Source organism: Daucus carota, chromosome 8, assembly GCF_001625215.2.
Source record: "Daucus carota subsp. sativus chromosome 8, DH1 v3.0, whole genome shotgun sequence".
In the NCBI taxonomy this organism is placed as follows: Eukaryota; Viridiplantae; Streptophyta; class Magnoliopsida; order Apiales; family Apiaceae; genus Daucus; species Daucus carota.
This window is the reverse complement of record NC_030388.2, coordinates 31,455,498-31,470,655: the sequence shown is the minus strand read 5'-3', so window position 1 is coordinate 31,470,655 and position 15,158 is coordinate 31,455,498. Positions and strand designations below refer to the sequence as shown.

Sequence of the window (15,158 nt, the reverse complement as noted above, 5' to 3'; positions counted from 1 at the left end):
GTAAATAAATAAATAATTACTAATGTTAAGAGTATCTCTAATGACGTTGGTTACAATCGTTGGCTAAATTGGATCTTTAAGACATTATGTAAAATTTGCCGAACCGGTAAGACATTGTGCTTCAATGGTATTGACTATATTGGTTGGTTATAATTTAAAAATAGCATGTTATTAATATTTAGATTATAATAAATAGAATATTTCAGTTTAATATGGTAATAAATAATATGTAATCAGTGGAAAGTAGAAAAATAAATTGCTGGAGATGACGTGGAATTCGCTACCGATTGGTAGCGGATCGACAAATATAGCCATCCATAGTGGGATGACTATAATTATACACAAGGGGTTGCTGGGGCTGGAGTTCCAGTTTTTGTGAACATTGGCTATAAAATTTAATTTTGAAAAGCCACGTGGACTTTTACCTAAGGGCTTGTGAGGGTTGGAGATGCTCTAACTGATTTTTTTTTTTTATTGTTTGTTTGAATCCCTCATTTTCTACTGTACGTGATCCAAAATTATCATGTTTAGTAAATATGGCAAATTCAATATAAACTAAGTTAATATATATGAAAAGCAATATAATTTTTTTAATAATTATCGGCTAATTTAATGTTAGTGAATATACGGTGTATTTCTAAGTTAGACAAAATGAGTGGGAAGGAGTAATATTTACCGTTAGAGATTTTGAGTTTTTTTTTTTTTACCAAACACTTGTAACATTTTAAGTTCATGTTCTGGCGTTCTGCTACCACTCCCCAAAGGCTTCTAAGTTCTTCATCTTTATGTATGTTATATAAACAGACATATGACATAAAAATTGTGATTTGAGCTCTTTTTACTAGCCATGCCTAGAAGTTCACACGAGTTGAGTAAATTTTTGGTGTTTTCGGGTGAGTGATGATATTATGAATTATGGAAGGCTTCAAACTAACCCATCTTTGGATCCATATTATGAATAACAGCTTATAGGGCAGTTGGTCTTCTGCAATAATATTGATGTAAACCTGGAACTTTCAGCCTTGCGGATTCAGTTGTGTTATGATCTTGCGATCCTTAGATTACTTTACAGAAACTAGCTTTAACATTGTATGTGATGTTTCCTCCATAAAAAACAGAGTTACTATTAGACAATAAAAAATTGAAAATGGCACTTCTCTGGTTGTAGCTAAAGTTCTTTTTTACTAGTTAGAGCAAGTCCAATAGGTTACTTATCTCATTACCTATTAATAATATAAAATAATGAATCCTAGCGAGTCTTAGTGATTTATGTAATCTATTTTTAGTGTCAACTCCAATAGCAATCCTTATATTTGTTCTCCTAAGATTATTTTAGTAATAAATTTGAGAGAGAGAAAGGAGAAGAGAGGAAAAAGACAAAGAAAGAAGGAGAGAGATTGATTATTTTATTCATAAATATTAAATAGGTAATGGCTAGTGATTACTTATAAATAGGTAATGGCTAGGAGATTTGAGGTTGTGCTGGTGATTTAAGTAACCACTAGGAGAGTGTTGGAGTGCATTTTTTTAGTTCATTACCTAAATGTGAGTTTAGGAGCAAGTTTAGGTAACCTATTGGACTTGCTCTTATGTAATATTGCAAGATCGTGGAAAATAATGCCATTAATCTCTACAAATGCCTAGTAATACTTTTGCAGATGTCTTAAATGTTGTGCAGATTTGCTTCTGCTTAAGAGTGACAGCATAAATGTTAAGATTTGAACTTAAATCCTTAAGGAAGTAGATCACCTAACAGGATTAATATTTTGAACCTTACATTAAAGCCTCAAGGGACAAATCCTTTTCGACTGCCACGTTAAAGGGCCAGGGAAACATGGTTTGTGACTTTCTTGTAGGGCGTCGAAGCCTGTTACTAAGATGATTCAAGATAAAATTAATAATATCTTATAGTGTATAGTAGATGTTTTTCCGCTCTAGAAGGTTTCCTTTAAGATTTGGTCTTTTTTTGCCCTTTAAAAGATTGTTTAGCTTCATTACAATTTCTCAGATTTGTTAGATGAATTGAAATGTTTCGTAATAATGACCACTGTGTAACTCTATGAGGTGAATAAATAGAATTGCAAGCTGTTATTATTGTTGCAGCTTGGTTTAGTTCTGTTCAAGGAACAATATATTCTTCTAAGCTGCAACTTTTTTTGAACTGGTTTATACAAGAACCTTAGATAATTGTCACTTAGCTTAATAAACTCATATACCTTCTTGATAAAGCGCCCGGAGACGGAGACGATTATAGAGAGGTCCTTGAAAAGCAATTGCAGATATAAGGAGGATAATTTCACAGATGCTTGCCCTGCTCATTGAATGTCACTAAAACTTTCTTAAATCCAAATAAATCCACCATCAAGGCTGTGACAGATACTCTGAATATCCAGTATTTAACGCGAATTTCACTCAGCAACAGATTCATTCCCTCAATGATTATGATTCGGGAGCTTTGGACTTCATTCGTCCTGCTTTCGGCACATGATACACAAGTTAATGGAAAAAGAATCATACGATTACTATAAAAAAGAAGCAAAAAGTAAGTTGAATCATACAAATTGATAATCAACTTTGAACAAGATACAAACATGAACTATCATATGGTTCAGTTAGTGTTCAGTAGAGGGAATACGACACACAGATTCAACATTGCAGATACTCACATTGCAGTATAACACTAAACGAACTAAGCTTCCCAGAAAGTACTCGATACATGGGGCTTTCTGAAGCCTAATTACAATATTTGGACAATTCTTTTCAATTGCAGTTGAGCATATTTTCAGATTATTATGACAGATGTGCTGCTTTAGTGAGGCAGGTCCTTATAGACAAAAGAAGTCAGAGGTTTTGATTTTATTTTTCCAAGATTTTTATAATTTAACGCTCTTAATGTCGAGTGTGATCCTGTCATATTTAGTTGCTTGTAGAAATGACAGGCAAACTTTCTACCCAAATCGTGGTTCTGCGGAGTTTCGTTAAGATTCTTGGGAAGTCATTGCTTTCTAGAAAATGTCATTTGGGGTCCTCGTGAGTTTTGGTGATATCAAAACTCTAACTTTTACATTACCTTTGCCATTTCTGCAATCCTGTTCAGAAGAGATGTTGCTTTAAGGCTGATAAAAATGTGTCTGTTTCTCACGGCTCAGTTTCTCTTTTCTTTGGGACCAGATTAGATGGGTTACAGTACAAAATTTTGAGCCTTCTTCTCTTTGTTCCTTTAAAATTTATGGAGGGTCTGTGTAAAGAAGTGGAAGCACTTTTAAGAAGCTGCTTCTTACTTCTGCTTCTCTTGACTCTTTGTGTAAAGAAGTGGAAGCACTTTTAAGAAGCTGAGAATGCTAGCTTCTCTCTCACACCGTTTCTTTTTTTTTTTTCCAAACACTTTATGAACTTATTTACTTCTCACTCCCATGGATAACTCATAAAATCCACAATTATACTGTAACTTTCCCTTTAATTATTTGGGGCATCTACAAAAGCAAAAGAAAACAAAGGTCTCGTATTCTCTCCCACTACGAATAAAAAAGTAGCAAAGCAAGCTTAATATTTTATAATACTAAGCTTAATAAATGAGATCAAAAGATGATTTATAATATTTTATTAATATATTAATAATTTTTATTTCTAATAAGCTGTAAATAATTTTTAAATAAAAATAGAAATTTAAAATCACTTTCACACATTAATAATAAATAATTATTAAAATAAAACCAAAAATCCCCCATAAATTTCGATTTTAATAAAGGAGCACGGCAAAATCTCGTCAAAAATATCTCATCCAGTCGTTTGTATTTTCGTGTTCTTTCCCGTGATCACTCATCAGTCACTTCGTCGCTATGTGCATCTTATCATACTCCGGACATCTCCCATGTGCATCTCCTGTGAAAGAAAATACTCAATTCATCATCTTTATTCCTTTCACATTTCAATAATGGAACAAGTAGGACCAAGTTTCCATTAATAATTACTCTCTCTGTCCCACCAGATTCTTTACGGTTTCTTTTCTTGGATGTCCCACTCATTTTTTTATATTACAAAACTTTTCTAAAATAGTTAACGAATCCCGTCATTTTTCCACTTTTCTTCTCCTTTCACACTGCTTTACTCCAGTCTCCTTTTCATATATTAAAAATCAATGGGTCCCACCACCCCACTCACTTTTCTCTCATTTTTCCACTACTTTATACGTATTTCTTAACCTCCTTGTCCAAACCCAATGTAAACAACTTGGTGGGACGGGGGAGTAACATATTTACCATATAAGAGAATGGAAATATCTAAAAATTATACAAAGATATTTATATAATTTAAATAAAAGAATGAAAAAAAATTGGTGTTTCTGAAAGATAATGAACAACATATTCTTGACTTTTTAGAACTTATTTATTTATGATATATAGACAATTTCATATATGTTCTTCTCAAAAAATTAACCAGCCGTCATAACAATTTAAATGTATTGATGATCGATCAATACATATTACTATTAGTATATAAATAATAGATATAAACAAATTACAAATATCATATTTATATAAATAAGTTATAATAAATTCTTAAATTATATATATAACTAAATGACATACATTTTTCAGATTCATAAAATTATACAAAAACAATTTGTTACAATCAATTAAAATTCGTTAGTTTAAGAGGAAAATATTTCAAAATTATAGGAAATATATAATTTTTTAAAATACTATAGCATTCAATTCGTGATTAATCTCGATTAATCCATGTTTTGAAACTCATCAAACTGATTAAATAATGATTATACAATTAATCATTCAATACAATCCAATTACTCTCCGATTATTCCTTGTTCCGTGACTTCACCGATTAAATCCAATTCCCGCATTTTACAATAAATATGAGTATTAAATGATTTATTGAATGGTCAAAATAAATATATCAATAGAAAATATGTAAAGTATGAATTAAAGAAAATTCAGTAAGAAAACAGATATTGTGAAGACTTTACTGTAATAAATTTCTACAGTTATTTAATATAAAGTATTAAATATTTATTTTTGGTATTTTTTAATATAAAGTATACTTGGAGACTGACATGAAAGTCGGAACTCTTCGCCTGTATTTGACAGGGATAACTCATAAAACCCACAATTATACTAAAACTTTTCCCTTTAATTATTCGGGGCATCTACAAAAGCAAAAGAAAACAAAGGTCTCATATTCTCTCCCACTACGAACAAAAAAGTAGCAAAGCAAGCTTAATCATTGCTAAAAAAAAACAAAAAAGAAAAGACATTATTCATGCTTGATTCTTCGTGCAGATTTCCGGTTTAACCCTTGGCCGAATCCAGTAAAAACAAACGCACCACTTGACAACTTACTCAACCCGGTTTACATATAAAGTATACTTTGGAGACTGACATGAAAATCTGAACTCTTTTGCCTGTATTTCCCAGACTTCCTTTCATTTTTACTTCGTAAGAAAGTATGGCTGATGCTGTGATATCTTTTGCAGTTGAAAAGCTTGGTGATTTTCTTGTGCACCAGGTTAACATACGAATAGGGGTTAGAGATGATATAAGGTGGCTCAAAGAAGAACTGGGCTTCCTCCAGGCTTCTGTAAAACGTGTAGAATCAAGGCAAGAAGATGAAATCCGTCTATGGCTAAGCACTGTCAGAGATGTTGCCAATGATGCTGTGGATATCCTGAGGAGGTTTCAGGATGGACAAGCCAGTCTGGAACAAGGTCAAGGTCATATGCATACATTTCTCAACTGTATTTGCATCTGCAAGAAAGAAGCTCAGCTTTATGACATTGGCAATGATATCGAGTCACTCAAGAAAAGGATCGGTGTCATCAAGGAGAGGAGACTCGAGTATGGGATCGACAATATTTTAGCCGGCCCAGACGTGAAACAAAAAGAGAGAACCTTGATAAGAGCAAGCGCCATTGATAACAAGGTGGATGTAGTTGGCTTTAGGGAGGATGTTGACAAGTTGATGACAGAACTTAATAACGAGGATCCGCCCCTTAAAATCATTTCCATTCACGAAATGGGGGGGTTGGGCAAGACTTCACTTGCCACCAAGTTGTACAACTCTAACGAGTTGAGACATTTTGGCACCCGTGCTAAAGTTTGTGTCTCCAACGAATATACTATCAAAGATGTCCTTAAGAGGATAATAAAGTCTTTCAAAGGACCTGAGCACGAACAATATATGTCAAACATGGATGAGCGTGACTTGCTACAATACCTACCACAGTTACTCCAGAATGAAGGTTGCTATTTGGTACTTATTGATGATATATGGGATATAAACGCTTGGAACCAGATCAAGATCGCATTTCCAAACCAGGACAACGGTAGTAGGATCATCATTACCACAAGAAACAAGAAAGTCGCAGAGACTGTGGATATCAAGAATGGTTTAGCCTATCCACTTCGTCTTTTGAGGGAAGAGGAAAGCTGGGAATTGTTCTGCAAGATAGCAGAACCAAACCAGAATTTGGAGAACTTGGGAAGGGAGATGGTTGGTAAATGTGGAGGTTTACCACTTGCAATTGTGATACTGGGTGGCCTTTTATTCCACAACAAGAGCTACGACTATTGGTCAAAGGTGAAGGAGCTTATCTGGAGAAACTTGACAGATGACTCTGTGGATATTGTAGAAATACTAAGCTTGAGTTATAAAGACTTGTCTCCCCAATTGAGAGATTGTTTTCTCTACCTTGCAAGATATCCAGAAGATAAAATCATTTTCGTCGAACCTTTGAAGCACTTATGGATTGCAGAGGAATTCATATCAGAAGATGAAGAAGGAGATGGAGTACTCATGGAGGATTTGGCCGAGGATTGTCTGAACGAGCTAATTAATCGCAACTTGATTCAGATTGAGTATTGGCAATTGAATGGGAAAATTGTCACATGCCGGGTCCATGATCTTGTGCGTGAACTTGCCATAAAAAAAGCAAAGGAGCAGAAGTTGTTGGTTATTTTTGATTCAAGTAAACACCAACCAAATCTCATCCATTTATTGGAAGGACAACGGCGTCATGCTATTTACGATGAAATTGGTGAGTACCTTAAATTACTTGAGCAGCGTAGATTTGATGCTTTATATTTGCATTCCCTAATGTTGGCAGGTTATAGATTTAAAGTGGAATTAAAAGAAATAAAGTTGATGTACACTGGATTTAAAAATCTCACAGTGCTAGATATGTCGTGTGTAGCATCAAAGAGTGTACCAGAAGAATTAGGGGAACTGGTTCTTTTAAAGTTTTTAGGCTTAATGGGTACCGTCAGGAGAACAATAGCAGTGCCAGCAAGTATAGGCAAGCTGAAAAAGTTACGATCTTTATGGGGTGGGCACCATGATTGTTACTACACAGTTCCCAAAGAGATGTGGGAGCTGCCTGAGCTGAGGCATTTGTACGATTTATTCATTGAAATTAGCGAGAGGTTGAATATAGGTAGCCATCAAACAAAGCTCCATTCTTTTTCTGGTATAGATTTCAGGGAATGGGTCAAGATTGATACCGTCAATTTCACTAACCTCTGTACATTATATATAAGAGATAGAGAGGGAGGAGGAGGTCGCACTTTTGAATCCATTGCTAATTTAACAAATCTCCAAACGTTCATATTTGAGTGTGGTCATGATGTCGTTATTTCAACATTGAAACCGTTTTCGGTTTTGAATCGTCTCAAGAGCATAACTTTAAGGGGTGTTATAGAACTATCAGAATTCCGTTTTCTGCCAAATTCAGTCGAGGATTTAAATCTGTCTCATAGTAGGTTCACTGAAGATCCAATGCCCAGCTTGGGAAATTTACGGAATCTTACGACTCTTGATTTGTATGTAGTGTATGAGGGGAACAAAATGGTTTGCAGTAAAAATGCGTTTCCAAGTCTTCAAAGTTTAAGACTACGATATTTCACCGATCTAAAAGAATTGCAAGTCGAGGACAGAGCACTCCCTTGCCTCGAAAGTTTTAGAACAATTCGGTGTGGAGAGCTGAGGAGCATTCCAGTCCAACTAGAACGTATCTTGATCCAAACCAACTAGAAGTCTTAGAAACGCCCTGGAAGATTCTCGGCACTCGTGCATCACATTACAATATCATAAAATTTGTAATTTGTTTATGTTCAATTTGAATGTATTTTGTTTTTGTTTAATTTGAAGAATTTTAATTCTATTTGTTGATGATTAAAGTCTCATTCTAAAATGAATTTGTTTCTCCACTTTAGACTATTTGGACAGATACTTGGTTAATCAAGATTCCATTATTTTCTTTAGTTACATTGGGGCCGTTTAAGTTAGCTTAAAAGAAGTGACTTCTTGCTTATAGTAAAGAAGTGGAGTAGAAGTGAGAAGTAAATAAGTTAATAAAGTGTTTGGAAAAGAAGCAGAAGCTGTGAGAGAGAAGCTAACATTCTCAGCTTCTTTATGGAGCAATTACCTTAAACAATCACATAATTTTAGTATTGAAACTTTAGACGTTTCAGTATTTTATTTAAATTTATTATTCAAAATGATAACTTTTTTTTTCTATTGTGAATGTTTGATTGTATATATACGATATTTCCATTATTTTTAATAAATAATTAATTCCTAATGTTAATTAATTGTTTGTATTTTCTCTGCAAAAATATTGATGTGAACCTGGAACTTTCAGCCTTGCGGATTCAGTCGCGTTATAATCTTGCTGCGATCCTTAGATCACTTTACTGAAACTGGCTTTAACATTGTATGTGATCTTTCCTCCACATCAAACAGCCACTATTAAAGGAACGAAATGAAAATGCCACAAAAGTTCTTTTGTGCTAGTTATGTAATATTGCAAGATCGCTGAATCTAATGCCAGTAAATTCTGCAGATGCCTATTATTATTTTTGCAGATGTCTTAAATGCTATGTAGGTTTGCTTCTGCATAAGATTGACCGCATAAATGTTAAGATTTGAACTTAAATCCTTAAAGAAGTAGACTGCCTAACAGGATTAATATAATATATTCTGAACCTGACAAATTCTTTTTAACTGCCATGTTAAAAGGCCAAAGGAAACATGGTTTGTGACTTTATGAAGAGTGTTGTAGGCCTTCGAAGCTTGTTACTTAAGATGATTCAAGATATATTTATTAATAATCTTGGAATGTATAGCAGATGTTTGTCCACTATAGAAGATTTTCTTTAAGATTTGATCTTAGGTTTAACAGATTGTTTAGCTTCGTTACAAGGTCTAAGGGTTAGATGAATTGAAATGATTTTGTAATAAATGACCATTGTATAACTCTATAAGGTGAATCTATAGAATTGTAAGCTATTATTTTTGTTGCAGCTTGGGTTAGTTCTCTTCAAGGAACAACAGAATCTTCTGATGATTTTATAAGTCAGTGATGGTGAGAACCATAGTTGCAAACTTACAGAGCAACACACGAACAAGAAAGAAGAGAAATTAATTGACTACATTTCTTTTTACTTGTCTTCGTATAGTTATTACATCTCCAGTATATATAGAAGGTTACAAACAATACTAAATTCTAGTAAAAACAAATGTTCTGGATAGAAAGACCATAAAAGCCTTTTATCTTATCCCTTAACACTCCCCCTCAAGCTAAAGAGTGGGAACTTTGTGAACTCTTAGCTTGAAGATAATGGATTGATGATTAGACGCTAGTAAAAAGGAAGATGATCTGTTGTAAAGGTAGAAGAAGAAGCGAGAAGGAAAGATAAGAGATGGAGAAGAATTTGAAGAAATAGATTGGAAGAGACTGTTATGTTTGTCATTAGAAGACTGTTTCAACTTCTCTAAAGTCCTGGTTCTGCTTGCCAACCATTAGAGGATTGTGATAGACACATATCCTGGTTTTGCTTGCCACTAGAGGACTCTAGCTTACAGGGCTCAATAATAAGCATGAGTACTCGGTCACTTCAATGGAGTGACATTTCAGCTTCAACAACCCATGAAAGGGCACAAACTTGAAATTTCTGGTTTTGTTCTACAACCCTCTTCATTGTTTCTAAAGGCAAGAGCATCAGGATTTGCTTCTGAGTTGCGTTGCACAGCACCTTGGATTTTCTGAAGGCAAGGCCTGTTGCAGCCTGCAACCTTTTATTCAAACACATATTAGTCTACACAACAGTAGCCGTGCCTTGCACATGCTTCTACGCTAGTTTTATTATTATAATACTAATCTCTATACCTATTAGTAAAGAATTATCAAAAAATTATCCACACAGAAAAATAGAAATTTATTTTTCAAGTATAAGTGACTTCTTACCTATAAGTAGTAACTAACTTCTTTTAAACCAAGTCGAACCGCCCAAAATAAACTCAAAAAGTACATTCTTTATCGCTTTATGGGGCGGGCTCGGTAGATCTACACAGTTCCAGGGAGACATGGGAATTGGGAGCTGCCTGAATTATATTTTAGTAAATTTTTTCTTAACTCAGCTCAACTTGCAGTTGCTGTAAAACAAACACAACCACATGGGAAGAAGAAAATAAGTAGAAAAAGTTGCATCAGTTTTCAAGGCCAAAGTCTTTATAAAAAGTACACAAGACAATTTAGTGAATCATGATTTCTAATGACTATTAAAAAACTTATTCTTCTCATGTGACCTTAAGAAACTTATTTGTCTCATTGTGCATCTCCATGTTTCGTTCACACTAATTGGACGTCCAAGCTCAAATCAATATTTTAATACAAACTTAAGTTATACTCCCTCCGTCTCTAAAAACGTTTCTCGTTTGAAATGTCGGCACTGTTCATAACACGAGACAAATTACTAATTTACGTCTAATCTTTATATATCTTTATGCACGCTGCATAAACTTACAAATGACATAAAAATTGTGATTTGGGCTCCTTTCACCCACCATGCCTCCGTCAGGCCTAAAGAGTTCATAATACTTTGAGTTTTTTTTTGGGTGATATTATGAATTATGGGAGGCTTGAAACGAACCATCTTCAGATTAATTTTAAATAGCTGATTATAATCAGTTAGTCTTATGCAATAATATTGATGTAAATGTGAAACTTTCCGCCTTGCGGATTCAGCTGCGTTTTATTTTCTGCGATCCTTAGATGACTTTACTGATACTAGCTTATTTAAAATATCTGAAATATATTCTGACAGAAAAATACCTTACACTTGAAAACTTTACCATGAGCATCCACCTTCTCACGAGAGTTTGTTAGGGCAAAAAAGAGTCATGGAAGTTATGAACAGTGGCAGCATAATACTAAACCAACTAAGCTTTGCAGAAATCGGATGCCTGCGCTTTCTGAAGCCTAAATACAATGTTTGGACAATTTTTTTAGATTTGAAATTGAGCCAGAGACCCTGATTTCTATTAGACCAGTGTATAAACTATAAATAATTGCAGTTAGTAGATTAATGTGATTTAATATAAGAAAGCAATAATGTTACTCGAACTGCTAGTTGATTTAATGTAACTGTATTTTGATTATATGACTATGTGATATTTTTAATATTTATTGTATCCCCTCTCGAATTGTTATATTTTTCGCTTTTGTCTAGTTTGTGCTCATGGGCACATACTAAGCACTAAAATCTTTGCATTTAGCTCAAATTGATTGGTGAAGTTTTTGTATATGCAGAAGGGTCAACGGTCAACCATTATTACAAAGTAGGAGCCAATCAAAATTAGTTAAATACATGAGCACGATTGGATAGCCCAGTGGTTAAGGGTTTATGCTCTGTTGACCCAGGTCCTACATAAAATTTAGTGCTTAGCATGTGCCCATGAACACACACCGGAAAAAATAAACTCTTTGATGATAAACAAACCCTTTTATGGATGTGCTTTCTTGTATCTTGCTTAATTTTGGTCTATTAACAGAGGAGGGATAAATTCTTTCCGGCTCTGAAATTTTATACTGTCATCCGTTGGGAACACAATACTCAATAGCATAAAATGAATTGTAGAACTGCATGATTGATTTCAATACTCTGACAATTTAAAATTTGATGCAGTGTTGTGATTATCAAACTTTCTTATGTCTAAAATGATATTATATCCATATCATCTGAATCTTGATTTCACTATCATTATCTTTACATGTAGTATTGTTAACCACTAAGAAGATATATTGTTGAGTTCACATTTGAAATACTGCATTGTATTGCACAGCACCTTGGTTTTATATTGCATCATATACAAATGCCTGATGCAGTGGAGATCATTTGAAGTAGATCTTCAAAATTAAGATTCAATCATCCTACAATGACAAATTTGTGATTCATAAGTTCTTTGAGAGAAGAAAACTACACAGCAATCTGCATGACCTTTAATTCACACACACATTAGTCTACAACCTTTAAAGCTAGTTTTATTATTAGAATACTAATTTTTAATACCTATTGGTTATAAATTATCATAAAAAATTATCCAAACAAATAAATTAAAATTTATCTTTCACTTATAATTAACATTTTACTTCTTAATTGTAAGTGACAAGTAACTTCTTTTAAACCAAGTCGAACAGCCCCAAATAACATTGAATAGTACAATCTTTATAGTTTTATGGGACGGGCTGGGTAGATCTACAGTTCTACACCGTTCCCAGGGAGATATTCGAGCTGTCTGAGTTATATATATTTATTAAAATTAGCTGGGGTTTGAATATTGATAGCCACCAAACAAACCTCCATTCTTTATTAAGAATAGATAGGACTGGGTCAAGATTAATACTGTGAATTTCAATAACCTCGTACACTATCTATTATTTAACTCAGCTCAACTTGCAGTAGCTATAAAACAAACACAACCCAGCAAGCTGCAAATTTCTTGGAACTGGTTTAAACAAGAACATTTGGTAATCGTCACTTTCAAATGAATGGCCAGTTACCATATTCTGCTGAAAATAGGAATGCGATTATTTGATTATAGAAGCCTTTGCATTTCATTTATCTTCTGATTACGTCAAATGTTTTACATATACATAATCAGATACACTCATATACCTGCGCAAAAATTTCAAGTTTTTTCCTGGCAGTTAGACTGCCACGAACCTGTCAAAAAAACATGATTTTTGACCGTAAGATAAATATTCGCACCCAGGATTATAATAAAATTTTAATATAATCAGTGTTTTTTAGCCATTGAACATGACATATTAAAAAATGTTAGTATAATCATGACCGTTAGATATTTAACAGCCAGAAAATAACCTAATATTTATCGGGTGCCTGAGAATCGATTGTACCTTGTATCTTTACTTATCTTCAACATTATATTAAAAGTTTATTTATTTTCGTTCTGCCTATTGTTTAAGTTGGTAGATATTTATGTCAGAGAATAAACAGGATAAATAAGATATCAGTCCCGGCTAAGAATCGTTCGGTATCAGTAATTCTAGCATTGTTTGTTTGTTCTTATTTCTATAAAGACGAAACATTTCATGATTATCTCATATTTACAGTTTTAAATATATCATATCGACCTGGTTTAATTAAAAGTTGAAAGTGTTGGATAATACTCCCTTCATTTTTAAATATCTGTTTTTCTAAAATCAGCACACGGACCAAAATATCTGATATACATAGTCAAATAAATGCATCACAATTCACAAGTATAGATTTTTTTATCCTGCAGTGGTTTCATAAGCGGCGTGTATTTGATTAATTAATTTAGCTAATCTTTGTAATGATCTCGATGATCTCAATATATTAGGTTCCATAACTAAGCCCCAGACCCAAATTCCTAAATCAATCACTTAATTTTAAGGTAGCCCAAACTCGGTTCAATTTCTAGGTTCCAAGATCGATTTCCATATAAAACTAGTCTTAACTAGCACGAGATCAAAATCTCCAAAAACACAATAAAGTTAAGACATGCCAAGCACTTTAAAAGACCCAATGGTTACAAGCATAAAAAGTTCTTAGTAGCGATCCAAGAAAACCAAATATTGTCACGTAAACTCACCAATTGGAAAAATCTTCATACAGGCAATTTATCGAACACCTTCTCCGCATCACCCAACAAGCTACAAAGTTCGTTCAACTGCTTTAAACAGGAACCTTTGATAATCGTCACTTTGAAATGAACGGCCAGAGATCATATTATTCTGCTGAAAATAGGAATGCGCTTATTTAATTATAGAAGTCTTTGCATTTGAAATATTTTCTAATTAGTCAAATGTTTACGTATACATAATTAGATACACTCATATACCTGCTTGATAAGACGATTACAGAGAGGTCCTTGAAAAGCAATTGCAAATAATAAGGTGGATAATTTCGCAGGTGCTTCATGCTGCTTGCCCTGCTCATTGAATGTCAGTAAAACTTTATTAAATCTAAACAATTTCAAATAAGTAAATGTATTAGTATATTTTATAAACCGGGCCAATGTAAATTTATCTGGGATTACAATATACTGTTCAAGTTTAACACAAGCAGTTATAACCGTGTCAGGTTTTTTAAACCAAAACCAAAATACGAACCGGCAGTTATGGTTATCAATTTTAAAAATAATATATAATTGCGGTTACGATTATTCGGAAATCGAGACGAACCGGTCATGCTCTCCGCTGGGTGTGGCACATGCTCTGAAGAATGCTAGCTATGTAATATTATAAGATCGTGAAAAATAATGCCAATAATTTCTGCAAATGCCTAGTAATATTTTTACATATATTTCAGAATTAAATACCTTACATATATTCTGACAAAAACATACCCTTGCCAACAAGCCCTTGATATTGGCTGTGCTTTATACCATGTCTGATCCAGGGGTAAGTGATGCCCATATTTCAAAGAAGATGATCAGCTGGGCCGCACATGCTCGGAAGAAGAAGATAATGAAGAACTAAGGGGGGGTTTAGGTCAGTTTAAAAAAAGGTGATTTTTTATTTAAAGTAAAGAAGTGGATAAGAAGAGAGAAGTAAATAAGTTAATGAAGTGTTTGAAAAAGAAGCAGATACTCTCTGAGAGAACTCAGAAGCTAGCATTCTCAGCTTCTTAAAAGTGTTTATACTTATTTAGGCAAACGGGCAAAAGAAGCCGAAGTCAGAAGCAGCTTCTGCTTCTTTGGAACAAACAACCCTAAATATTGTATCTTCACTTATCGTATTGAATTTTATTGCAACATGCAATTTTAATTTGTTGTTGCAGACTGATTTGCATTTTCAGAGCCATGCGGTCCTAACTCTC

General features: G+C 33.7%; 1 protein-coding gene and 2 long non-coding RNA genes across 6 annotated transcripts; 1 reads left to right on the top strand and 2 right to left on the bottom strand.

Annotated features, from left to right (window-relative positions):
* Nucleotides 1-163: 163 nt before the first annotated feature.
* LOC135148272 (uncharacterized) lies at nucleotides 164-3,206 on the bottom strand. The gene is made up of 2 exons (XR_010286254.1): nucleotides 2,667-3,206; nucleotides 164-2,471 (listed from the first exon to the last, which is right to left on the bottom strand). It is a non-coding gene; the product is annotated as an uncharacterized LOC135148272 (long non-coding RNA).
* A 1,941-nt stretch (nucleotides 3,207-5,147) lies between these two features.
* LOC108198565 (putative disease resistance RPP13-like protein 3) lies at nucleotides 5,148-8,181 on the top strand. The gene has a single exon (XM_017366315.2). It carries the CDS (start codon nucleotides 5,464-5,466, stop codon nucleotides 8,041-8,043), a length of 2,580 nt encoding a protein of 859 aa, XP_017221804.2. The 5' UTR covers nucleotides 5,148-5,463; the 3' UTR covers nucleotides 8,044-8,181.
* A 1,242-nt stretch (nucleotides 8,182-9,423) lies between these two features.
* LOC108198982 (uncharacterized) lies at nucleotides 9,424-14,974 on the bottom strand. Of its 4 annotated transcripts, XR_010286298.1 has the most exons (7): nucleotides 14,686-14,974; nucleotides 14,179-14,268; nucleotides 13,930-14,074; nucleotides 12,969-13,016; nucleotides 12,139-12,223; nucleotides 10,259-11,272; nucleotides 9,424-10,086 (listed from the first exon to the last, which is right to left on the bottom strand). It is a non-coding gene; the product is annotated as an uncharacterized LOC108198982 (long non-coding RNA). The 4 variants fall into 4 exon arrangements; XR_001802238.2 differs by lacking the exons at nucleotides 9,424-10,086; nucleotides 10,259-11,272 and having other exon boundaries at nucleotides 11,941-12,223; nucleotides 14,686-14,869; XR_001802239.2 differs by lacking the exons at nucleotides 9,424-10,086; nucleotides 10,259-11,272; nucleotides 12,969-13,016 and having other exon boundaries at nucleotides 11,941-12,223; nucleotides 14,686-14,863.
* Between the last annotated feature and the right edge of the window lie 184 nt (nucleotides 14,975-15,158).